The 27757-nt window shown below is 34.4% G+C and overlaps 1 protein-coding gene across 3 annotated transcripts; it reads right to left on the reverse strand.

Moving 5' to 3' along the window:
- Positions 1 to 3281: 3281 nt before the first annotated feature.
- On the reverse strand, positions 3282 to 27757 carry LOC126817847 (uncharacterized protein DDB_G0290301). Of its 3 annotated transcripts, none has more exons than XM_050545011.2 (16): positions 27618 to 27757; positions 24510 to 25193; positions 22097 to 22312; positions 21794 to 21922; positions 20760 to 21193; positions 19273 to 19355; positions 18414 to 18632; positions 14229 to 14306; positions 13737 to 13852; positions 12277 to 12296; positions 11683 to 11780; positions 10468 to 10583; positions 8239 to 8338; positions 7540 to 7581; positions 7339 to 7356; positions 3282 to 5536 (listed from the first exon to the last, which is right to left on the reverse strand). In XM_050545011.2, the coding sequence occupies exons 2-16, from the start codon at positions 25150 to 25152 to the stop codon at positions 5431 to 5433; spliced, it is 2418 nt and encodes an 805-aa protein (XP_050400968.2). In that variant the 5' UTR covers positions 25153 to 25193; positions 27618 to 27757; the 3' UTR covers positions 3282 to 5430. The 3 variants fall into 3 exon arrangements, with proteins under 3 accessions (XP_050400968.2, XP_050400966.2, XP_050400967.2); XM_050545009.2 differs by having other exon boundaries at positions 10225 to 10583; XM_050545010.2 differs by lacking the exon at positions 7339 to 7356 and having other exon boundaries at positions 10225 to 10583.

Below are 27757 nucleotides of genomic sequence, written 5' to 3' on the forward strand. Positions count from 1 at the left end.
GAGTTATGGCCCTTGGTCACTTTGAAATATTTTGTAGATGTTTTAGAGGCTAAAGTTATCAGATTTCCAGTAATTACTGCCCAAGTTATGGCCTTTGATCACTTTGAAATATCTTGTGAGCACTCTTAGCGGCTAAAACTAATATAAATTTATACAGTGTTTAAGGTCAGGAGTCAAACAACTAAAATAATTCTAATGATTTCTGATAATTACTTAATGGGTTGCTTAATCAGATTTTCATGTGTTGTAAATGTTTTCATTACACTGTACTTACAAAAGAAAAAATATGCAACAACCCTTGTTGACTGTCTGGATGAACGAGCTGCTGTGGCAACCTATCTTTTACCCACTAAATCCTTTTATTGACCAATTCAGTAGTATAGAATTTACTAATATGAATTATATATACTATTCAAAACAAGCCAACAGTGAGGCTGATGTCCCCCGCCGAAATAGGAAAATAATTAGAGGACACATATAAATTTATCACAAATTATCTTTTACAAAGTATTGAACAATCAAACAGTATATCTTTACTTATAGTCTAACAATCAAAGTAGGAGAGTTATTGTTTTCCAAAGTCTCGACCAATCAAATTGCGTATCGCTCTGCTTACCCTGAGCAGAAAATGCTCATTATCAAACTTAGTCAAGGTATTACTGTAATGAAACTATACACCAAGTTTCATCAATCTCACTTAATTAGAACTAAAGTTATCGTGTCCCAAAGCATCAACCAATCAAATTGCTTATCTCTGCTTACCCTAAGCGGAAAATGCTCATCTTCGAACTCCATCAAGGCATTGACCTAATCAACACATACACCAAGTTTGAACATTCTAGCTCAATTAGGAAGAGAGTTATCGTGCCCCAAAGTATCAACCAATCAAATTGCTTATCTCTGCTTACCCTAAGCGGAAAATGCTCATCTTCGAACTCCATCAAGGCATTGACCTAATAAACACATACACCAAGTTTGAACATTCTAGCTCAATTAAAAGTTATCGTGTCCCAAAGCATCAACCAATCAAATTGCTTATCTCTGCTTACCCTAAGCGGAAAATGCTCATCTTCGAACTCCATCAAGGCATTGACCTAATCAACACATACACCAAGTTTGAACATTCTAGCCCAATTAGGAAGAGAGTTATCGTGTCCCAAAGCATCAACCAATCAAATTGCTTATCTCTGCTTACCCTAAGCGGAAAATGCTCATCTTCGAACTCCATCAAGGCATTGACCTAATAAACACATACACCAAGTTTGAACATTCTAGCTCAATTAGGAAGAGAGTTATTGTGTCCCAAAAAGTGTGACGGACAGACAGACGGACGGACGGACGGACAGACAGACGGACGAACCCATTTTAATAGTCCCCTGCTTTCTTCGAAAGGCGGGGGACAAAAAAGTAGGGGATATTTGATTTTTAAGTGTTATTAAAGTCACCTAATGAAACTGACGAAGAAACAAATGACAAAATGAAATGAAGTTCACATTCATCGATTTATTCCAAATGATCGTTAGACTAAGTAAGGCACAAGACTGACCATTATAAGGGTAAAATGATACCCGGGGTCAAACAGCAAAGTTACCACAGCATCACAACCAAGTCAGTAACGGGTAAATCCTCCTCTGTTTGCCAAACAAGCATTGATTCGACGTGGCATACTCTAAGGTCATTTTGGTCCAGATTGTCCCATTCCTGTTGCAACGCAGCAGCAAGTTCTTGGACATTGGCAGGACGTTGTTGACGTTGACGTAACCTCTGTCCAAGCATGTCCCAGACATGCTCGATGGGGGAGAGGTCGGGACTCAGTGCTGGCCAAGGTAATGTGGTGATGTTCTGTTGTTGGAGGTAACCTGTAACGATCCTGGCCCTGTGACATCTTGCGTTGTCATCCTGGAAGATGAAACGGCGGCCATGACGTCGTGCGAACGGCACAACATGGACTGCCAAGATGTTGTCCCGGTAGTACTGGCCTGTAACACGCCCTGCAACAACATGTAAAGCCGTTCTTCCAGCAACAGTGATGCCTCCCCACACAGTGAACCTTGACTCATCTGAAAACATCACATTGCTCCAGCGTCGATTATCCCAGTGTTGACGATCCCTACACCAACGACGTCTTGCCTGAATGTGATGATCTCTCAAACAAGGGATCACGCGAGGACGTCGGGCGCGAAGGTGACCCCTATGCAGTCGATTCCGAATCGTCTGGCCACTCACTCTCACACCAGTGTCTGTTTGAAGACGAGCGCTGATCTGATTTGCTGTGATGACACGATTTCTCAAGGCCAAGGTACGGATAAATCGATCCTGGGCTTGAGTTGTCGCCCTTGGTCGACCTGAGCGTGGTCTGTCCTGTACAGATTGTGTATCACGGTATCTGGACCATAGCCTGCTTATGACAGACTGAGAAACATTCATCGTCCGCGCCACAACCGCCTGTGTTGTGCCGATCTGTAGCATGCCAAGGGCACGTAACCTTTCATTTTGGGTAAGCCGACGCATATCAAAATTTGTTTTCTGGTCACTAAAACAATTAAACTGATGTTTCCACCCTGGAATTCAATGCCACAATGACTGTAACATTCAAAGTCAGAGTCGTGCAAATCTTGGGTTGGACCCCCATGATGATCCCAAGCATCACCTGCATTCCATGCGGTAGCTATTGGTGCGTTTGGGCGTCACATGTAACTGGAAATGTTTCTTCTGTTAGGTTCTATAGTGACTTTTTTCGTAGTCATTTGCATATTTTAGTATTATGCCCCCAAAATCAAATATCCCCTACTTTTTTTGAATAGTATATATTCACAGCAGTATCGACTTCTCCAAGATACTTGGATTGTAAAATTTGTTGGAGCCGGAAAGGGACACATTACTTGAGCAGTACTCTCACTTTGCCTGTTTGAGGCACCATCATAAGGCAGGTTTAGCGATTTTCATATTACTACTTTATTATTGAACATTTTGAAGGAATATTTGTTTGAACAAACAAAGTAGACACTTTATTATAGGAGATTTGGAGACTAACATGGTAGTTTTCATTTCTTGTGTGCAATGGCAATGGGAGAATAATCACCAGACAGCTGCTTTTTGGTCCACTCTTCTTCAAATACCAACTGAAAAACAATATATTTTGAGTACACTACCAAATTGTACGATCTCAAACAATTTCCTTGTCAGAGACAGCAACCCTGAGAAGTGAAGACCATTCTGACTGTTCTTCTTGACCATGTAACTGAACTACAACTGAAAATGAATAACAATACTGATTGTTTGAGTTAAAATTTTATTCTAAAAAAGCTATGTAAATATAAAGTATAATGTGGTTCAGCATACAAAAAGAATCAAGTTATAAAATCTATAATGAAGAAACTTAACAATAATCAATAACTTTTCGTAAATATATGTGACCCGTGCTGGCAAAATGAGTCAGAATGCGCAAAGTCTAATATAAGCTACAGACAAAACAAGTGAAAATATTAATTTTGATCAAAATTGAGATTTTCACAAAAATGAGTCTATAAATATATTATCTATCGACCCAAAAGATTAAAATAGCAATAAAACATCCTAAAACACCTTTATTTGGACATTTTGTAAGACTAACGTATTGTTAAATCTTTCTTTTGTCTTAAAATTCTCAGCGAAATTAGGTTTTTTTTGACATACGGCCAATCTCCTTGCATAATACTTGGCATCGTTGTGAAGCCGTGAATCTCAAAATATTACCGATAATCTCAATTTTAACGAATAGAAACAAGTTTTAAAACCCATACAATACGAAAATATTCTCGGCCCAGACACCCTCCGCGGTATTCTATCTGGATTTCAGATTCTGATACCATTATGGTACCTGAAAATAACAGTAGACCTATTGTAAACACAAAACTTATTTTAATTGAGTCATGTGACGGAGATAACAGAACACAGGTATAGCTGTGGCGGCTTCTTCGATAATCAAGAAAATAAACTTAATTGCCCAATAACAATAACCCAATTTTTAAAATTTCCTCATTGTGACTGAATTTTCCAGCATGGGTCACATGAGTTTCTAATCTATAATATACTTTGTAATACGATATGAACATCTTATTTTTCTTAAAATTAAAACCCCCAAAAAACTATTAAGCCTAATGCGCATAACAGAAGTGCAAAATGCAAAGGAGACAGCATTTAACAAAATGGATGCCAATTTAAAATCCAGACACCTGTATCTCATCTATTGTATATCATTTACTTTTTCTTATCAAAAATATGTACTGGTATATATGAAAAATATGTAGATGCTAATGAAGAAGAAAATATAATTAATCTAAATAGAATAATATTATTTTTACAATATCTTATAAAACATTGTGACAAAATAAAGAGATAAATTATCTTATAAATGCAAATGTATAATTAAAATATTCTTAATTGGTAATCTAAACTGTGCAATGAAATAATTATATCCTCCAGGATTCTGAAATATTTTGTGACCCTTGAAATTCAAATGTTTGAGAATCTGTATGAATTAGCTGATTTAGCAATTACAGTATTCAAATGAACATTTGTGAGGATATTTTTCCTCCAAATCCCAATTTATTTCCAAGCTCTATAGAGGTTATTTCCATTTTAATAGCTACCCTAGACACACGATAAAGCAGCCTAGTCAAAATACTCCAGTAAACCATGCAATCCCTCTATTCCAATCTATCCATATCAATTAGACTACGGTTATTCAAGGTATGCATTTGTATATTTATTTCTAAAACTGGGATGGATTAAACAATATGAGACATACCTTTTTAAACTTAATATATTATAATACATGCATTAAGGATTTATTAAAACTATCAGTATTAAACATACATAAGGCAAGAGTTAAATCTGCCTATTGCAGGTCTTTTCTTTAGGCCTGAAATGTTATCTAAATTATTAATTAGATATTAATTAACTTATCCAAACCATAACCAACTCTCGATACCATCACTAGCCTGCGATATGTAGCGGATTAGAATACATTTTTAAAAAAATAATTAAACCTAAAAATGGATAATTGAGACTTTGTTTTCTATCGTATCGACTTCATTAATGATGATCGAGACTAGCCTAAAATTCAAAAGCTAATATCTCGGTTCAGAGTGAAGCAATTTGACTGAAATTTTCAGCATATTCTATTTACGTTATCTATTTTTTTAAAACTATTATAGCAAGAACTGTCAACTCTTTATCTATTCTCCAAAAATGCCCCTTTAAGAAATCAGTATTAATAAATCCCGGATTACATGAAAAGGACATACATAAACTAACAAAAATAAACTAGCAAAAATATAACAGATACAAAATAATGTATCAATAAATAACAAAAGAATATAAGATTGTGGTTATCACAGTGAAAAGTTTTGATTGGACAATTTCATTGAATACATGGATATTTTTAAATCACATCACAGCACATATCTTGGATGTTTTCTCACTTTCTTTTTTCTCTGGTAGATGTACTTCAGTCTGTTGTTGTTTCTGGTACTGCTCAAACAGAAATCTTTCACTAAAATAGAAGATGTACAATGTATTAATCATACAAAACACAAAGAATAATCACAAAAAAGTAATCAGGTTTATATGCATTTTTTAAGATCATAACTAATATTGTATATATCTGGATTTCAATGACAATTCATTACAGAAGTATTGTTATCAGATGACTGACTACCAGGGCAACATCTTCAGTATTAACCCCTAGATATCAGTATCTACTTGGTAGCATCTTCAATATTAACCACCAGATATAAATATCTACTGACTAACATCTTCAATATTAACCACCAAATATCAGTATTTCATATGATTACCAGGGTAACATCTTAAACATTAATTACCAGACCTCTTTCTTTTAGGTAAAAACATAGAATTTTGGATCACATAAATAAGTTTGAATTGTTAATTGGTTATGCGGTGACTCGGTGAGTAATAGTGAGTAATACGTTGGCTCGTTAACCTTGACATCCCGTATTCGATTCCTGGTGTTGGCCAAAATCATTTATAATTAGATATAAGTTTTTGAAGTGAAAATTTGATACAAACAAAAGTTCAGTGTGCCCACATGCCTATATCTGGTTATGTTTTGCACATTGTAAATATAATATTGGCAGATCATAAACAGTCCTTGATATAGGCTGTTTCATTTCTTTTGTATAGATTCTGCTTCCATGATCATTGATCAGAACATGACCAAGATCGTAACATACAGTAACGTACTATAAATTGTGCTTAAATAATTGAATCTGTTACTGTTATTGCTGAAAAAATGATTATTTTTGTGACAGTATTTGTTATAAATTTAGAATAATAATCAAATAAATTTTTGTTAAAATATGTGACTTAAAGTGACATGCAGTTAGAGTAAAAGTTTAAAATGTTACATTACATACCTAGTAACAAGAGAGAATTCATTGACCATGGAATATGATTCTTACTTGTATATTAATACTTTGATAACAGACAACAATTATTAATTGTTATATGCTGTGTGGGTGTATTATATGTCATCACATGTCTGTTGGGTCCGTCCGTCAGCTGTTTTTAACAAATATTTTTCAAATGTGGTCTGAAGAATTGAGGTCATGAGAGGACAAACCTAAATCTATTTTCTGAGTTACCCCCTCATTTATGAAAACTGTAACCCCCTCTTTTTCTGAAAACTGTAATAACCTGGCAGAAGTTACAGCTTTTAAATGATTATGTTCAAATTTGGTTTAAAGCTTTGGGGTGATGACATCACAACCTCTATTGATATTCAGATTTTCATAGTCTTCCTATCCCCCAAATTACTCAAAAACCTTGCGAACAGGATAGAGGCTACAGTTTTTTAACAAATTTTTTTCAACCTTGTTCACATGATAGAGATCTTATTTCTTGAATTTGGTCAACATCCAAGTTGTTCTATCGGATAAGCTGATGTCTATGGCTATCTTATGTGGCCGTATTTCCGTGCTTGATGTGGCTATTTTTGTCTTCCTAAAAAAAAGGGGGGGGGGGCAAGAGGGCTGTTTTTCGGACAATGAACTAAGAACACACCAAATGTAAATTATGCATTATCCAAATTCTTCTAACAAAACTATTTTCATCTCTAAAAATAAACGCAAATTTTACAAAACTACTTAAATCTCTCTGTATCGAAGGGAACTTCCTGGAATTTCAACATGCGGTCAAATACAACATTACATTTTGTGGAGTTCATAATAACTATGCCCCTTTCTGAATTTTGGTCAAATACTTATCTAATCTTACTAGGTGTCTCAAAATATTAAATTAAAAATAAAATTATAATCATCTAATTAAAATACTTACTCTGCTTGGCCTAATGATCTTTTAATTAAAATAGAATATCATTATCCAACACTCAATAAAAATTTAATTTTTTATTTTTTAAAACAGTCTACTGTTCTACATACTACATAGAAAATAGGTATCAGTATATTCTTAATATTATTAGTTTTATTATCCATCCAATGATTTTTTTCGTTATATATTTAATATGAACAGACTTACCGTTCAGCTCTTGACATTTGAGTATGATCAGATGCTGGTATACTGTGAACAGTTTAATTTGTCATTTATTTATTTATTTACACAAATGAGACGTGTATAGTCTTACATAGCATATGAGCTGTTGGCCATTTCAAAATATGAGCCTTTTATTAATAGGATATATATTCAAAAATTTCGAATGAATCTTCTAAATGAGAATCAATATCAAATTTCTTGGCACTGGTCACAACTCACAAGCTATAAAATTACATTATAAGCTATAAAAGGATTTCTGCAGACAAACAGCAGATGCTTGTTATGGAATTGAACATGTTAAATAACTACATTTAATATGATAATAAATTAATTAATACAATATTGAAATAAATAGTCAATAATCATCTAATACAAAACATCCAAATGAGTTTTAAGGCAGAAGCAGATTGGTTGACAGAAAGTATTATATAGTCACGAATGTCAAGCGCTTAAAGGCTATAATGGAGGTAATCAAAATATTCAGTTAAATATTTGGAAGACTAATAAATGCCAATATATCTGTGGTCATACTGAAAGGCATGTAGTATCTATTCTATGGATTCATCTCTACAGCTTATTACCAATTTGACAATTCTACATTATGCACTGCCTAAATTATGATTTAGATCAGTTTCAAATTTTAGCAATGATCACCTTAACCCTAAGTATTAGTAAACTATATACCTGCTAGTACTGGCTTGTTGTACTTCACTTCTCTTCAAAGTTTCTGATGGGGTTTCAATCGTCTCAAAAACTGTGTCACTTAAACTTGTTGACTTTAAAACTAGATAATATATCAAATTTTATACAGCTTTGTATTAAGACTATTATTCATTCAATTTCTAATCTTCTTTTACAAATCATATGTAAATTAGTGGCTACAAATATTCAACAAAATATAGTACTACTGAACAGTTATAAGATTTATTATTCAAATATTTTTGAAATTTTAAAATTAAGTTCAGTTTGAAAAGATTTACTAGCCACAAACTCTCCAAACTGAAAGTTATAGTCTCTACTGTCTCTTAAAGAATATACCAAACTACTAAGAAAATAATTGTTATTGTCATAAATTCAATGTAAAGTACTATGTAAACTATTTTAAAAAATCTGCCGTTTGTGGTTTCCAAATACAATACAAGACACAACATTAACATATTCCCTCATGCTATCTTTGATGTCTACCATGCTGTTTCTATTCACATGCCTTCCATTTAACTTGACATACATGAATAATATCATTTCATTTTATAGACTTCATACATATCTTAGTCAATCATTATTTTTTCCTGTTGATAAGGATATTTTTAGATAAACATAATCTTGGGCTTTTGAATAAAAAAATTAATAAGCCACTGATCTTATAATTGATAACTATGCACAACTGGGTAAATATGCTTGTATATATACATCAAAGCTAAGGAAAATGTTTAATAAATAGTCATTTTTTTAAGCTTATCTATAACATGACTAGCTAGATCTCATTAATTCGGGTCAGATGTAAAATTAGCAATTTAAATAATTTGATTGGATTTTATATGTTGATTAGCTTTGTGCAATGACAATCTGTCTTCGTTGAAAATTTTTACTTCTACAGATAAGGAAAGTGTGTAGATGTTACAGATTATATTTAATCAAAATATTAAGCCAAAAATGAAACTAAAACTAGTAAGCACCTAATAATCTCCAATAACGAAAAGCTTGGCCCATAACTAATTGAATAACACATCAGATCCACCAAATTCAACACTTCATTTTGACCTACATCAAATTTGTACTTCTAATTTTAAGCTAAGTATAAAAATATGTATAAATTATTTGGTTTAACAGAGGAATTTAGAAATTAATTACGAACATAATTCCTCATTTTTAGATACATACTAATTAATTACCAGCTAATATTCCTGTCTCTTGAATTATAAATAAGTATTTGTGAAATAAGTGACTCATACTATGCTTTTAAAAGCCATTTGTGAAATTGATGAATTTTAAATGATAATTTGTGAGAGCGAGAAAAAGAGAGAGAGAGAGAGAGAGGGAGGGTTTAACTTCACTCAACACAAACTAGGTCATTTCAAGACTAACACATGCTTCAATTTTATTTCAATAATTAGCTTGCGCACAGGGGCCTTCAGCAGTTGGAGGAAACTGGAGGACCCAGAGAAAACCCATAAGGTTGGACAGGCAACCCTACTCCTTGTCACGTACCAGCGGGGAATCAAAACAACGCCACCTGAATCAATGATGGACCTTCTGATTTCATGCACACACGCTAACCATTCGGCCACCCAACCCCCCGATAATTTGTGAACTATGATGTAGGTTAATTATAGTTACAATAAACCAAGAAATTAATATGTCGAACATATACCATATTTAAATTAAGATGACCCACAATATCATTTTTGTCCATGTTGTTTATTGAAATCATACAAATATCAGACAATTACTATGATTTAATCACCACTGATATTTTTTGTTATTACCGGTAAGGGTATTGTGTCCATTTATCACAAAAATGTTTTCTCAAATTAATTTCTTGTTCTATAACATATGAATTAAAAATGTTACTGCAGCCTATCTATATTGTGTATAATTATGGAGATGTACCAGCGTTGGTACTAACTTAGTAGCGATGCTTATTAGATTTAACCCAACCATTACTGATACCTTTATTACTGTGAAAAGCATCTTGAATGATATATTCATCAGCAAAATAATTTGGTCCAAAATCCATGGACTTTTTCCGTTCACCTGGTTCTGCACTTACAACCGCTGACCTTGTACCAAAGTTTATTTCAGCATAAGGAGATTCCTCGGTTGTTTTGTTTTTTTCAAGTTCATTTATTTTAGGTCCTGTATCAAATTCTATCTCTGCATAATGGGGCTCTTTTGGTTTTTCGTTATTCCTACCTTGATCCACCTTTGAGCCTGTGCCTAACTCTATTTCAGCATAAAGTGGTACAGGAGTTTCGTAATCTTTTAATGTTTGTGGTGGTGACTGGGTAGGTAATGTTGGTGGACCATTTCTGAAAAAGTTAAAATGCAAGAAATGAAACACAAATGCAATTTATAAACATAGTACTTGCCATGCAGGGGCACCGGAACCCGGGTACCACTGTATACAAATGGTACCCTGCTCTTTTCTGGGGTATAGATGTATACCCATGCCCTAATGATGAAATTTTTCAACCTTTTTACGAGTCTATTCATTTTTAAATGATAGATATGTAATTGCTCTCTGGTCGGTCGTGAACCGACTCTTGCACTAATCAGGCTTTTGTCTCTTTCATTATCATGTTACTTTAAAGGATTTTATGTTGGAATTTGGAATGCTAGAGGTGCTCTAAACAGTGTTCTCAGAATTGACAAATTTCTAAATTTTCTAGAGGCCGGGGGGAGAGACACCCCCACCCCGCCCCCCTATCTTTTGGTACTCTGGCCCTCGCCCGTTCCGGCGCCCCTGTTGCCATGAGGCACCTCAGTTGCAAAATATTGAAGGGTATCAAGAGCATCATCCTAAGCATAATCCCAAAACAAGCAGATGACACTCTTTTATTACTTCCACAGTTATCTTTGTACAAAGCATCCAGCAATCAAATTGCGTAATTAACTTATCTCTCTGCTTAATAATGTGAGAAGAAATGGCAATTATCCAACTTAGTCAAGGTACTGATGTAATGAAATTATACACCAAGTTTCATCAACTACTATTACTCAATCAGAATCTGAATTATTGTGTTCTAAAGTATCCACACATCAAATTGTTTCTCTCTGCTTAGTCTAACCAAAAAATGATCATCACTGAACTCGGTCAATGTTTAAACAGTCTACCTCAAATACAAGCAGATTTATTGTGTTCTATTTAAGTCTTCACCAATCAAATTGCTTATCTCCGCTTAACCTAAACAGAAAATGCTCATCATTGAAAGCCGTCAAGATATTCACCTAACAAACACAATATAGACAGTCTACCTCAATTAGAATGACGAATCCATTTCCCACAATTTATGTACAAGAAACTAACTTAATCCAAATCTATAAGCTTAGGAATATTAACCACTTTCAAAGGGTATCTAAAGGGAGTACGTCGCCTATTTAAATCAAGGTGTAAACAAAATTTCTCACTTTTTCTGGTGGTGTTCTGTATCCGAACTATCCTCATCAGTTTCTGATAAACTTTCACTACCACTTTCACTGTCACTTTCACTTTCAGATGATGAATCCTGAATGATAATTACATTCTGTACACATAGAAATATTTACTTTGAGATCTCTACCCAGATTGGCTGCCATATTGAACCAATGTTTGCCAGGCAAGATACGCCCACATTTTGTAAGAGATGGATAAGAACAAGCTAAAAAAAAAACCTGTGATTTATCATACGAGGGACCATAATCCATAAAGTTATGGTCTAAAATGGTCATTGCTTTTTACAAATTTCAAATGAAAATAGTAATGGTTTGGCTCTTTGCTAAAAAGATCATTTTCAATCCCCGACACTGAAATTCAAGCAAACAACATAACACTGGGTTGTCAAGAATGAATTGACTGTTTGTAATCTGGCTTAATTGGACCTCAAAATAGCTTGAGTTGTGCTTACGGTTAAAAAGTGACTGCATATCATACTGCTGGGGTCATAAACTAGACAATAGATGAGAGAAAACTCAACCAAATGTTGTATTTATTGGAAAATAAAAATTAAAATATAATCAAATTACCTCTTCGTTTTCCTTATTTCCTGTAAAGACAGAGAGGAAAAATAAAAAATCCAAACCTTTACCTAATTAATTAATAACTGTCAATCACAATCAATAATATGTAAACATAACCGGTACATTGTTCATCCATCTATATTATATGTAAATAATCTTGTATATTTTGTATCTGATGAGTTGTATGACTCAAAGAATAAACAAGCAATTGCCAGGCAAGATCTGCCCACATTTTGCAAGAGATGGATCGACAGAAAACAAGATATAAAAATAAGCGATTTTCCACACAATCAGGGGACATAATCCAGGAAGTCGGGGTCCGATATGCGCAAATATCAAAAGGAATGAAAATTTCTGGGATATAAACATATATTTTAAGTTTCATCAAATAAAAATTGTGACCTATAGAGGGTTTACATGCTAAAAATCGTGATTTTTTTGTACAATCAGGGGTAATTATCCTGGAATGTACAGTCCAATAAGCACGAATATCGAAAGGAACCAAGATCTTTGGACATAAACACATGTTTTAAGTTTCATCAAAATTGGGGCAATAATTCATAAAGTTTCCATCAAATGCATGCCAATATCAAAAGAAACTGAGATCTTTTGCCGATAAACCTATATTTCAAGTTTTGTCAAAATCAGATAAGAATTGTAACCTGTAGAGTGTCCACAAACAAATTGAGAACAAACGGACAGGGGCGACGACAATATACGATGTCCACATTAAAATGTGGGTGTATAAAAACTTGCAACTTTGAACTTTGATATCGTCAATAGGCAGACGAAGTGACTTAGCGTCAAAGGTTACGGTAGGAAGATAAGTCACTTCGTCTGCCTATTGACGATATAACCAGTCAATACCGGGTAGTTAACCTTGATGTCCCAAAATAAACAGATGACACTCATAAATCACTTCCACAGTTATCTGTTTAAAAAGCATTGAGTATTCAAACTGCTTACAACCCTCTGCTTACAACCTGAGCAAAAAATGCGCAATATTGAAATAAGTCAACATATTGATGTAATGAAACTATACACCAATTTTCAGCACTGTCACTCAGAACAAACTGACTATCCCTGTTTAATCTGAGCATCACATCCTCACTGTCAAACTTAGTCAAGGTATTGATGTAAAGAAACAATACACCAAATTTCATCACTATCACTTAATTAAAAGACAAGTTATCAGGTTTCAAAGAACTGCCAAATCAAATTACCTACCTTTGCTTAGCCTAAGCAGAAAATGCTCATTATTAAACACGACAGTCAACTAACTTACATCAACTTGCAAAAAGTGTGAAGGACCGCCAGACAGACCGACAGCGACTTAGCCTAAGCAGAATATGCTCTTGATCGAACTGAGTGAAGACATTCACCTAATCAACATCTACACAAAGTCTGAACATTCTAGATCAATTAACAGCAGATAGTAATTATCCATGAGAGGAGGGTGTTCTTACCAGATTTTTTAAGGATTTGTTGCATAGCTAACTGTACTTGTTCTTTATCTTCATCAATCAATAAAATGGATTCTCTTAATTTGTCTGACGATCTTTTACCAACATTAACGTTTTTTCTATATAAAATATGTCACAAATTAAATAACATTATCACAATCAACAGACTACAGATCATAACGGAAACTAAGCAAGACCTCACCTGGATTTATGTAAATAAATTCATTGGTGCCTTTTGAACTAACACAAATATATGTATTGCATATTTCTTGTATAAATCTCTTGTAAGTTATAAAAACATTGCTTCATAACATTAACACATAAAGCTATGGGTATTTTTTTATACTTTAATTATCATATATTTCGAGATGCGACAAACTTACATCAGCAAAAGAGATTATTTGTAACTGACTCATCCTCTAAATGCAACAAACTAATATCAGCAAAAGGGATTATTTGTAACTGGCTCATCCTCTAAATAACATTTTATTTTACCTTTTTTCTTTTTCAGAATGTTCCATTTTCCAGTCTTTATATTTTTGTTCAGCTTTTCCAATAACTGACTGGATAAAACTGTAATAAAATCACAACATATTATTGAATCAATATACCATATATTTTTGGGAAAAGGAGTTTAATAAATCTTTATGGGAGTACATAATAAATCTGTCTATAATTATACAAAGTGACTTAATGGCAATTCAAAATAAAAAATTCTTTGAATAATTAATAGACATATATCTATGACAGTCAAATTTATTCAAGTTACCATCAAAAATATAGTTGTTGTTAAAACAGACCATCTTGCAAATCACTTAGCGATCAATGAGGTAAGTATCTATAGCTACATTGGTACATGAACATTCTTATGATATACTTGGGGTTGACATTTCATTAAAGATTTCATTCATAATAATTTTATTTAAATCATCAGTTTCGGTTTATAATTCATGACCTAATCATGTTTAAAACGAGAGCATTGCTAACACTGCAATATACGTCAACATCCTGCATTGATCAATATGGTACTTTTTAAAATGAAGAAATTGAATGTAATATGAAATATGACAAGAGGCAAAGAAGGGTTTGTTTTGACAAATTTACAGACTTAATATTAACAAACCAGTGGCTGCCAGGCAGGATACGCCCATTTTGCAAGAGATGGATAGAAAACAAGCAAAAAACAAAAACGATTTTTTGTACAATCAGGGGCCATAATCCAGAAAGTTATGGTCTGAAATGCACAAATATCAAAAGGGACTGAGATTTTTGGAATATAAAGATATGTTTTAAGTTTCATCAAAATTGAATAAAAATTGTGACCTATAGATGGTCCATAACCTTTGTATTACATACTTATACACAATTTGCATACTAAGAGCGGCCATTTTGTCGGGGAGTTTCATTTCGATTTTCACGAAATTCCAATTCAACCTTCATTATGGTGGAATGGGAATATATCTAAACGGTTTTTAAAATCGGAAAAAAAATTGTGACCTCTAGAGAATTCACAAGCTAAAAATGTGATTTTTTTACCAACCAGGGGTCATAATCAAGGAAGTTACCTTCGGATATGTGTGGTTATCAAAAGGGACCAAGATCTTTATGATAAAAACATATATTTAAAGTTTCATCCAAATCAGATAAAAACTGTGGCCTCTATAGGGTCCACAACCTTGATATATCATATCTTTACACTATTTGCGTACAATTTTTGTTCGATTTTCACGAAATTCGAACTCAACCATCATTATAACTGTGATATACTATTCAAAAAAAGTAGGGGATATTTGATTTTGGGGGCATAATACTAAAATATGCAAATGACTACGAAAAAAGTCACTATAGAACCTAACAGAAGAAACATTTCCAGTTACATGTGACGCCCAAACGCACCAATAGCTACCGCATGGAATGCAGGTGATGCTTGGGATCATCATGGGGGTCCAACCCAAGATTTGCACGACTCTGACTTTGAATGTTACAGTCATTGTGGCATTGAATTCCAGGGTGGAAACATCAGTTTAATTGTTTTAGTGACCAGAAAACAAATTTTGATATGCGTCGGCTTACCCAAAATGAAAGGTTACGTGCCCTTGGCATGCTACAGATCGGCACAACACAGGCGGTTGTGGCGCGGACGATGAATGTTTCTCAGTCTGTCATAAGCAGGCTATGGTCCAGATACCGTGATACACAATCTGTACAGGACACACCACGCTCAGGTCGACCAAGGGCGACAACTCAAGCCCAGGATCGATTTATCCGTACCTTGGCCTTGAGAAATCGTGTCATCACAGCAAATCAGATCAGCGCTCGTCTTCAAACAGACACTGGTGTGAGAGTGAGTGGCCAGACGATTCGGAATCGACTGCATAGGGGTCACCTTCGCGCCCGACGTCCTCGCGTGATCCCTTGTTTGAGAGATCATCACATTCAGGCAAGAGCAATGTGATGTTTTCAGATGAGTCAAGGTTCACTGTTGATATTTTGGACAGACGTAGGAGGGTGTGGCGTCGTCGAAACGAGAGCTTCCAAGACGTTAACGTCATCAGACATGATCGATTTGTGGGTGGTTCTGTTATGGTGTGGGGAGGCATCACTGTTGCTGGAAGAACGGCTTTACATGTTGTTGCAGGGCGTGTTACAGGCCAGTACTACCGGGACAACATCTTGGCAGTCCATGTTGTGCCGTTCGCACGACGTCATGGCCGCCGTTTCATCTTCCAGGATGACAACGCAAGATGTCACAGGGCCAGGATCGTTACAGGTTACCTCCAACAACAGAACATCACCACATTACCTTGGCCAGCACTGAGTCCCGACCTCTCCCCCATCGAGCATGTCTGGGACATGCTTGGACAGAGGTTACGTCAACGTCAACAACGTCCTGCCAATGTCCAAGAACTTGCTGCTGCGTTGCAACAGGAATGGGACAATCTGGACCAAAATGACCTTAGACGTCTCATTAGGAGTATGCCACGTCGGATCAATGCTTGTTTGGCAAACAGAGGAGGATTTACCCGTTACTGACTTGGTTGTGATGCTGTGGTAACTTTGCTGTTTGACCCCGGGTATCATTTTACCCTTATAATGGTCAGTCTGTGCCTTACTTAGTCTAACGATCATTTGGAATAAATCGATGAATGTGAACTTCATTTCATTTTGTCATTTGTTTCTTCGTCAGTTTCATTAGGTGACTTTAATAACACTTAAAAATCAAATATCCCCTACTTTTTTTGAATAGTATATATTCACATGTTTTTTTTGAATTGGATAAAAACTGTGACCTCTATAAGGACCACAAGCTCAAAACGCAATTTTTCGTACAATCGAGGGCCATAATTCATGAAGTTACGATCCGATATGCGCGAATATCGAAATGAACCAAGTTCTTTACGTTACAAACATGCATTTCAAGTTTCATCAATATCGAATCAAAATTGTGACCTCTAGGAGGTTCACAACCTTGATATACCAGACGTTCACATTATTTGCGTACAAGGGGCGGCCATTTTGTCCGACAGTTTCGGTCCGATTTTCACGAAAATTTGAACTCAACCATCATTAGGGTGTAACGGTGATATCCTAAAACGTTTTTTTAAATCCAATAAAAATTATGACCTCTAGAGGGACATCATCCAAGATAATCCATTCAGAATTGTGGCCTTAGGGTGCTAAACGCAAAACTTGGGCATGACCCTGTCCCTGGGGGTCGGGGCATGCATCAAATCAATAGTTGTCGCCCTTAGACTATAAGGAATATATATGCCAAGTTCCAAGCTGATCCATTCAGAATTGCGGCCTATATACGATAAACACAAAAATTAGGCGTGGCTCTTCCCCTGGGAGTCAGGCAATCACCAACAAACAATAGGGGTCTTTCTTAGGGTATAAGGAATAGGTATGTAAAGTTTCAAAAGGATCCATTAAGAATTGCGTCCTGTAGGCAAAACACAAGACACACACAAAAATTGGGCGTGGCTCTGTCCCAGGTGGTTGGGCATAAGGAATAAGTATGAAAAGTTTTCAAGACGATTGATTAACAATTGCGGCCTGTAGGCGACACACACACACACAAAAAGAAAATGGGTGTGGCTTTGCCCCTGGGGGTTGGGCATGCACCACAAACAATTGGGGTGTTCCTTAGAGTATCGGGAATAAGTATGCAAAGTTTCAAGATGATAAGTTAAGAAATGCAGCCTGTAGATGACAAACAAATACAAGAAATGGGTGTGGTTCTGCCACTGGGGGTTTGGGCATGCACCAAAAACAATAGTGATGATCCCTTGGTATAAGGAATAAAGTATTCAAAGTTTGAAGTTGATCCGTTAAGAAATGCAACCTGTAGACAACAACCAAACAAATACAAAATATGGGCCGAGCTCTGCCCCTGGGGGTCGAGCATGTACCGAAAACAATAGGGATCATCCTTAGGGTATAAGGATTAAGTATGTAAAGTAGGCGACAAACAGACACACACATACAGGGGTGACGGCAATATACGTCCACATGTATAAAAATTAATAAATTCTTCAACATGTATAAAAATTAATAAATTCTTCAACATGTATAAAAATTAATAAATTCTTCAACATGTATAAAAATTAATAAATTCTTCAACATGTATAAAAATTAATAAATTCTTCAACATTTTGGATAAATAGAATACAATCTTACTTGTTCTTTTTCCTTCTATCTTGTGATGATCGGAGGCTACTACTACTGACAGAAGAATCAGTACTGTCTACATCAGTACCGCTGTATGTCTGACTACTATGTGTACTGATCTTATCAATTTCTTTGGTGTCTAACACATCCTCAATACCACTTACATAAACACCTCGTGCTATTTTATCAAACTCTCGCTTTGATCCTGATCTTCTCACCCTTAAACGCCTAAAACAAAGTAATAATAATGTGCATATTTATAATGCGCTATATCCACAAACTAAGTCTAAGTAAAGATCCACAAGCTAAAAATGCGATTTTTTGAACAATCAAGGGCCATAATTTGGGAAGTTACGTTTGTATATGCGCGATTATCGAAAGGAACCAAGATGTTTGTGATATAAACAGAAATTTAAAGTTTCATCAAAATTGGATCAAAATTGTGACCTGTGTAGTGTTCACAAACAAATTGTTTCTGTTTTTACCCTAATTTCTAATCAGTTATATTCAACGAAATACAAGAAGTGTCAGAATTGAATGGCAGTCTTTGGTGTCTTGATTATTCCAGTCCACACCGATAGTATTTTCCTACATGGGATATGTTTAGCCTCGTTCATCGAATCGATTCATAAAAATGGCACTCAAAAAGCATTCTGGCTCAGCTTTTGCGTTTGAATTTTCATTTCGTTTTAAATATTGGATATCAGAAGCCCAACTTTTCACGGTAAGATGTTGATTTAAATTCACCAAAAAGTTGTATTTGCAATGTCGTAGACTGTGGATGATATGGAGTTAAAGGCTTGGCTCCTTTAATATCAAAATTAATAGGTGGTGAAAAGTGTTCATTCCTGCGTAAATTCTCAATTACCTTAAAGCTATTAACTGTTGCCTAGTTTGCTGAACTGGAGCTGAATCTGTTGGTCGAAGGGCTACTGGTACTGATTGATTTAACTGGAATAAAACAACACTTGCATTTTAACCCTAACTTCTGCATTCACAGTAAAATGTAACAGAAATCACAAATACTTAACAGTTTGCAACTATAGACTCACCAGAGAAAATAACATTGTGAATTTTACAAGACGTGAATCCAGGCAGTTTCAAACATAATAACCACTGTAGTACTATCGGACTTCCTTGTTGTATTTGTTTTCTGCGTGATCGTAATATATAAAACTACAGGTTAAATGGTTCCTACAACTTTAATTATCGTTAAGTTGGAATGGCTTCGAAGGTTCCTCGTTCTCAATAAATAATAGCTGCTCGGAATACCCGGGTGAGCTCTGACCAGTCTCGCTCAACACCCTCCTTTATAACCCCCCAATTTCTGCACATCTTAGATTGACCTTGACATTAATTACCATCCCAAATACGGAATAAACCTCCCCATTTCCCAAGACCATGGGGGAGAACATTACCATATTTGGTCTACCAACCATAGGTCAATAAACAGATAGAATTTGATGGATAGTTTGACAATATTTAGGATTATACCAAAATATCACTGTTTTTTATATATAAATATATCATTAATGTTCATTAAACATACATTATGCAAGAGCTAAATCTGCCTATTGCAGGTCTTTCTTTAGGCCTGAAATGTTATCTAAATTATTAATTAGACAATAATTAACTTATCCAGACCATAATCAACTCTCGATGGCATCGCTAGCCTGCGATGTTTATTGGATTAGGTTCTGATTTGCTGTTCGACTTCCATTCATAATTTAATCATGAAATGGATAATCGAGACTATGTTTTTTATCGTACTGACTTTAGTGATGATGATCGAGACTAGGCCGAAAATTCAATTTCTAAAATCTCAGTTCAGAGTGGACCAATTTGAATGAAATTTTCAGCAAATTCCCATTACATTATCTGGTTTTTAACTATTATAGTGTCAGCTCTTTATCTTATGTCCCATAATGTATCTTTAAGTACGTGTGATTTGACACTATAGAAAGAGTGAAGCAACAATTTTTCCAAGACCCAATATTGTCTTAATTACCAAAGTGTTACACCACCATCTAAAAATTCAGACCTCCATTATTCACTGTTCACACCTTCTTTACGAAGGTACCACCCAAAACTCCCCCCCCCCCCTTACACTCCTTATCAAAACTCCTGAATCAGCACATACATTATAACTACTATATTACATTCTTGATCCTATCAGAAATGGGAAGAAGGGTGACCATAAGGTCTGTCAAGTAGTAAAGTTTAATCCTAGACTTTTACATCTCCTATCTAATTGGCTTTAGGTCACCTATCTAACATTTTACGCTTTTACCACCTTTTTCCAGTTTCCTTGAAATGACAAAGATCACTGCATCCAAGCTCATTAGTGTCGTTTACCTTATTTGTAATAGTGTCATTATTAGGTTTAATATCTACACTTCTCAGTTGGTTGTTTTCTAACACAAATGATTGTGTCTTCAAAACCTGTAGTTGATTATTTTGTGGCGATTGTTTTGTAATAATTTGCTGTTGTTTGGTGATTATTTCTTGTTGTTGGATTTTAAATTGTTGTTGCTGCTGTTGCTCTTGTTGTTTTAAAGCCAGTTGTTGTTGTTGGTTGTTAATCTGTTGTTGTTTTTCAGCCTGTTTTTTCATCAAATGAAAGAGTTTAGATTGAATTCTGTCCTCAGATGAGGATGTCGTGATACCAGTGTCTTTTGTTATAGATTTAAAAGCATCAGTATAATATTTGATAGCTAGATCTAAGTTACCAAGATTACAACTTAAAGCTCCTAGACTTTCTAAAACCTGCCATTCAGAATGGGCATCACCTGCAGAAAAATCACACCAATACATAATAAATAAAATAAACACAACAGTTCTATGGATAACAATTACTGTATTTCTATTAAAGCTACATTTGAACAATGATTCTCTTGTCGTTATGTATTGTGCTTGATAACAACAAGAGAATCATTTTTTAGACATAGCTTTAATAGAAATACAGTAATTGTTATCCATAAAACTGTTATGTTTATTTTAGTGTGTTCAATTACTAAAAGTCATTCAAACAGCATAATAAATAAACAATTCTTTTATGGATAATTATCCAACAAATATAAAAAGAAAACCTAGTGAATTAGGTTTTAAAAAAATAAGACAAAAGCAGGCATTGTCAGCTTCTATAAGATCATATTAAGATGATCACTAAGGGTTTATATCTTTAAAACATTCTGATCATATGTTATTTCTGGTTACCTTTCACAGCATTATAGAAAATATAAAGTCTCATCCTTTGTCTAACACATGTATCCTATTCTTATCTTAAAGACATTTCTCAATATATCTTCAGACATGGTAGTAATGTCATAATTACTACACATAATAGATATATTATTGCTATGTAATATGACTATTTCCATATCATTTACCTGTGTCCTTTGCTTTCCTTAAAGCCAAAAAGAAATTTTCCATTGCTTTATCAACATCACCAACTTGATTGTATGCATAGCCTAAATTAGCAAAACAATGGCCTTCATTTACGGGGTTCTTTAATTGCTCTAGAAAATAAAAGATCCTAGTTTGAACAAAAGAGTAGTTTTAGGAAATATGTAAAAACATTTTGTGTAGATACAATACTTATTTTATTAGTAGACTGAATGTTTACAATTAGTAAATTTTATTAAACTTAATTTAGGAACAATAGTGGATTCATCCTATTTCACTGTACTAACCAAATTTGACAGCAGCTTTAGAATGGTACTCTATAGATTTACTGTAAGAATTTGTTAAATTGGCTAAAGCTCCCAGATTCTGTAGAAGGATAGCTTCAAGTTTAGCACAGGTTGGTAAGGCATACACCATAGTTAAAGCTCGTTTATAACAATTCTCAGCTTTATCAAACATCTCATACTGTGATAAAACCAATCCAACATCATTTAACATATTAGCTGAAATATAAAGAAAATTAAACAATATGTTCTCTAAATGATATGAAATATAAACAAAATACATCTAGCACTGACAAACTTTTGGTGAAAGTAAGATAAAAATCTAATTGATAGGTGTTTAATAATGTCATTCAGTGATTATAAAATTTAGAGCAGAATATGGCAACATTGTCTACTTGTTAAGGTAACTTAAAGATGCATTGTGTAAGATTTAGATAAAGAGCTCACAGTTCTTGGTATAATAGTTTAACAAGTGGTAGCTAAATAAAAACGATTTATTTGTACAATCAGTATCGAAAGGAACCAAGGTCTTTGTGATATAAACAAATCTTTTAAGTTTCATCAAAATTGGAAAAAAATTGTGACTTCTAGAAGGTCCACAAATAAAATGTAAATGGATGGACAGGTGCAACGACAAAATACGTTCACATGTAAAGGAATATATTTTGAAAATTTCAGTCAAATTACTTCATTCTGAGCAAAGTTATCACTCTTTGAAGAATACTAATAGCATAGTCTACCATTGTTATGATAAACAAAGTCTTAATTATCAATTTTTAACCCAAATCATTCAATGGTAATCATGTTTCAATCCATCAAAAATCACAACCATCCAATTTTCTAGATAGAGAGTTGATTATCACCTAAAAAAAAAGGGTTCCATTTCCTGTAACGGATGGAAAATATGGTAGGGGTTTGTTTTTTTTCAATGTTACATAGCATAATATTCTGTGCTAAAATCTTCAATTTTATGTTAGGTTTTGTAGTGGATGGAGTTCTTGGATAATTGTTTAAAATGTGATCAAAGGCTAGATTATGATTTAAATATTCTCTTAGGGGGCAAATGGACATTTTAATCGTTCTATGCTAAAAAATAAATAACAGAGGCCATTTTGTTCAAGGGAAAGAATCATACCGTGCCGTCGCACAAAATAGGTGCGTAATAAATTAATTTGTCTTATTTCACATACCAATCCTATCCGCCTATTTGAAATATACATTCACTTGTTTTTGTCCAGGAGGGTTGGATGGCTGAATGGTTAACACGTGCCTGCTGTATCATAAGGCCTGTCATTGAGTCAACTGGCGTGGTTTCGAATCAACGGTTGTACGTGACAAGGAGTAGGGTCGTCTGTCCAACCTAATAAAATTGAACCATGTGTTAGTCCCGAAATGACCTAGTTTGTGTCGAGTGGCCGTTAAACCCCATTTCTCTCTCTCTGTTTTTGTCCAATTGCGTGCAGTTACTTATTAGAATGAAAGTTGTGAGGATTACAGCGTTTCGGAATGTGCAGTGGTAAATCTATACGAAACCTGTAGTCTCAATTTTTACGTCAGTTAGCAATCTCGCGTCAATAGCAAGGCAGATCTTAATAATCGTTCGCTGTACAGTACCCGCCTATTCCGATTGGGAAATGCAGATTAAATTAGAACGATGACATATTCTTTTATAGCAACAAATAGTATAGGCATTTTCACGAATCCAGTAGGCTTAGAGTATTCTGAACGGTCGCTCGTTGAACAAAATTTTTTTTTATTTCTCTTGACACTAAAAAATATTTAAGAGTTGGCAGGCAGGTTTTATAATGGGTCGGTCGGGCTACTTGAAACAGAATTTTTTTTTTTTGGCCTAAGGTTTTGTCATATGAATAAATGTCTAATTAATAATTGATATCATATTTAAGGCCTAAAGAAAGATCTGCAATAGGCAGATTTAGATCTTGCATAATGCATCTTTAAAGAGGTATCTTTGAACTTTTATAGCAAGAATGGCCAACTTTCTCTAAATCTTGCATTATAATGTATCTTATACCAACTTTAAAGGTATTTAAGTCCACCACATTGCCTTGAACTTAAATTACTAGATTAGATTTCTTGGCATGTTTTTGCCAACTAATCTACACGATATACAGTACTCACAGCAGACAGAGATAATCATATCTACTAATCACTCATGAAATGATAATCATCCTTTTGGGGAGATAGATTATAATGTGTGAAACCTTATGATTGGTAGGATCAGTAACTTATGTAACTTAGTAAGACTAAGGGTTCAACACATTAGAATTATCTATAAATTATGCCCAATTGATCAGCTATTATATACCAGTAGGTGTGTAAATGGTCTCATCTTCATAGCAATTAATTAACATGGAAGAGTTTAAAAAAAATTTTAAAAAATGGATATTGATAATACCAGTTAAAGGTGTGATGACAATTTGTTCTAGTTGGTTTGTGATCGGTAAAACCAGATTTAGACATTTGTCTCTCTCGTTAGCCTTCCGCAATTGTACAATTTGTTCACCAATAGAAACAAGTCTTTTTTCTTCATTTCCACGAGTTTGATACAACGCACCAAGTTCTTCATACCAATCTGCTGCTTCTAAATGCAATTTCAAATACCGAGAATTTCTGGCCAACTTTTCTAATGTTTCAATTATCATGACATCATTTGTATTTGCATCACTCTCTTTATATTCTTTTAAAGCTTTTTTAAAGTAGTCCACAGCAGTCATAAACTCGTGTAACATTTCATAACCAAGACCCATGTTGAAATATAGATCAGCATTTCCATCTTTATGATTGGAGGATGGTGAAATGGCCAGCTCAAGATATTCGATTCCTTTTGTAGCTTTTCCCAAACGAATATAGACAGCACCTAAATTAAAAGCACATTTTCTTTGAGTGAAAGGATCTCTTATCTGTTTTGATATTTCAAATGCTTCTTCAAAGTCTCGTTTTGCTAGTTCAAAGTTCTGTTCCTGCAAGTATTTGCTGGCATTTTTCGAACAGCTGGTTATTTCATCTGCTAACTCTGACAAATCTTTATTTGGTTTCATTCTGAATTATAGCAGTATACAGGTGTTTACAGGATCTGAAACTAAAGAACGAATGATTTCATTTATATTCATTATACTATTTGACACCATTTTTATACTTAAAATTGACAGTAGGCTATAATAGGAGTAGGTCCTTGATAAGGATCACCATCAACAGAAACAATTTCATTTTAGGTTCGATCACAAAGGGGAAAACTTATCTCACAGCGCTTGGATATGGCTATTTTCATGAAGCAACGACTACAAGTTTTACAACATCTGAATTCCTAAACTTTAGAAAATTATCACCATTTACCACAGACATGTGATGCAAACACATAAAGGAATAGATACGTTTAGTCGTTGAAAGCCAAATTTGAAGAGGAAACATTGACATTGAACGAACCTTGAACTTTACAACTCGTTATCACAATTAGATTTTTCAGTTGGAAAGTGCAAGACTTGGAATTTGCGATGATCTTTTCCTAGAGGAATATAAGAGATTGTGAGCAGGGTCAGTAACCCATCGAAATTAGTGACGAAAAATGCAGAAAAATGCAGAGTATTACGTGTAGGTCCTGTTAAGATAAACAGAGTTAAAGCAATATCAGGCCTGCTATTGAAGATGGGATATTCCATGAAAATGACATGCACATTGTCATGCAATGCCAATTGAATACAAGTGACCCTTTTTTCGGTTCTGGTTTTGTAGAGCTATTTTAATACTGAGCATGTTTGTGCCACAAATAGCAATTTGCTAGTATATATATGATTAAATGTTGGACGATACACTACAAACAATTAATGGGTACCAGTATGTGAAACACAATTCGGGTTTAACATCCCAATGTTTTGCACTGACTAGGCTAATGAAGACGGGCATACACCAGACACGCACTGTGCTATGAGGGAAATTCTGCCCGGCGCTATATATGACCTACTATTATATCAAATTCCAACTATCAAGAGTTCTTAGGTAGATGCCAATGTGTACACACGACCTCAGTTTTTTTCCTTCTCCTCCGAATGATTATACGTTGTCCCTTGCAGGCCAGTGACATGGTGGAAAACTGGAGCCATGCCGGAAAATATTGATAAAATCTCTCAGCCAACGCAGGGACCTAACACAGGACCTCCAGGTTACTTGACCAACGTCTAACACACTGAGCAACTGAATGTAATTCCAATACCATGGTAGTATGGTAGCACGATTTAACTAAATCCATCCAAATGTCAGATTGGCATTTTTAATTTAAAGGAGCTAAATCGCTAATATTTAGGACCTAGAAATTGACCCAAATGGGTCGAAACGCATATAATAATGTAATCTGATTGTATATAAACTGATTTACATTCAATTGTTTCCTTTTTGACTCTAATTTCAAATCAGTTATGTCCAGCGAAATACAGCATGTGTCTCAACCCTATAGCAATTTCTAGCGTCTGGTTATTCCAGTCTATTAAGTAGGCTCTCAAGTTGAATATGTCTAGCCTCGTTGATTCTGGTCACTTGTTGCAAATGACGCTAAAACGGACTATGGTACACGATTCGTGTAACAATGGTAAAATGTTTATTTTGTCTTAAATATTGGATATCAGAAGCCTGTCTTTTCCTGGTAAGATCACAACATCAATGTTGATTTGAATTGACAAATAATTTGTATTTTCAACGTGTAAGACTTTGGATGATATTGAGTTAGAGACTTAGCTACTTTAAAGTTACAATTTCATATTTTTAAGTTATATTTTAAAAATGTATTAAAATAAAGCCCTAAAATAGATGGTATCTATAAACAGTCCTACCTTGTTAAAGAATAATCCTATAATTCACTATTGCCAGTTGAGAAATTGGCAAAAATATCTTTTTCAACTTCAAATTCAAACGTTTGAAGATAGCTATTCCATGGTGGGGAATAGGAAAACAAGGGAGGTAATTGGGAGATCATTGTGTATTATCTCCGGTGTGAAGATTTTTAAGTGTGAGAAAGATAACCTATGATCGTATAATAGTGAGTTGACAACCTATTGAGCAAAAGACATAGAAATAATTATGTTTTGAGTTTCTTAGAAAATATGAAATTGTTACTTTAAAATTGTTACGTTTTTGTTTCAAAAATGCAATTTCCAAGCATAAGGATAAGTATTATCAAATATTGATGTAAATTATTGTGATATGGGTTAAAATAGGCCTAATGGTAGATTTGGTTACAACTTCCAAACTTGCTTGGAAATCGCATTTTGAGGGGTATTTTGACACAAAAAAGATACAATTGTAAATTAAAAATGACAATTTGGCATAAAGAACAGTAGGCATATATTATAACGTGGTCTTGTCTTGTGGAACCATTTAGGGAGACATCATTAGCCTAATAATATAATGACCTAGTATGTCTAATGTGGAACAATTTCACATTTCTACAAAAATACCACACTTTACAATTGTGACTTGATGAATACCATTTGAATTTCTGTTAAAAAATACTTACAATTAAAAAGATCTGTTAAACGGTTGCCTTATTCTAGCTCTCATTTTCCGTTTCTATGCACCAAGCACCTGCTAACCCAGGGGTCTTTTTTCTCTCTTTTTTAATATTTTACCTCATCACTGTTATGACAACCATTGAAG

This window comes from Patella vulgata, chromosome 4 (assembly GCF_932274485.2).
Source record: "Patella vulgata chromosome 4, xgPatVulg1.2, whole genome shotgun sequence".
NCBI classification, from domain to species: domain Eukaryota; kingdom Metazoa; phylum Mollusca; class Gastropoda; family Patellidae; genus Patella; species Patella vulgata.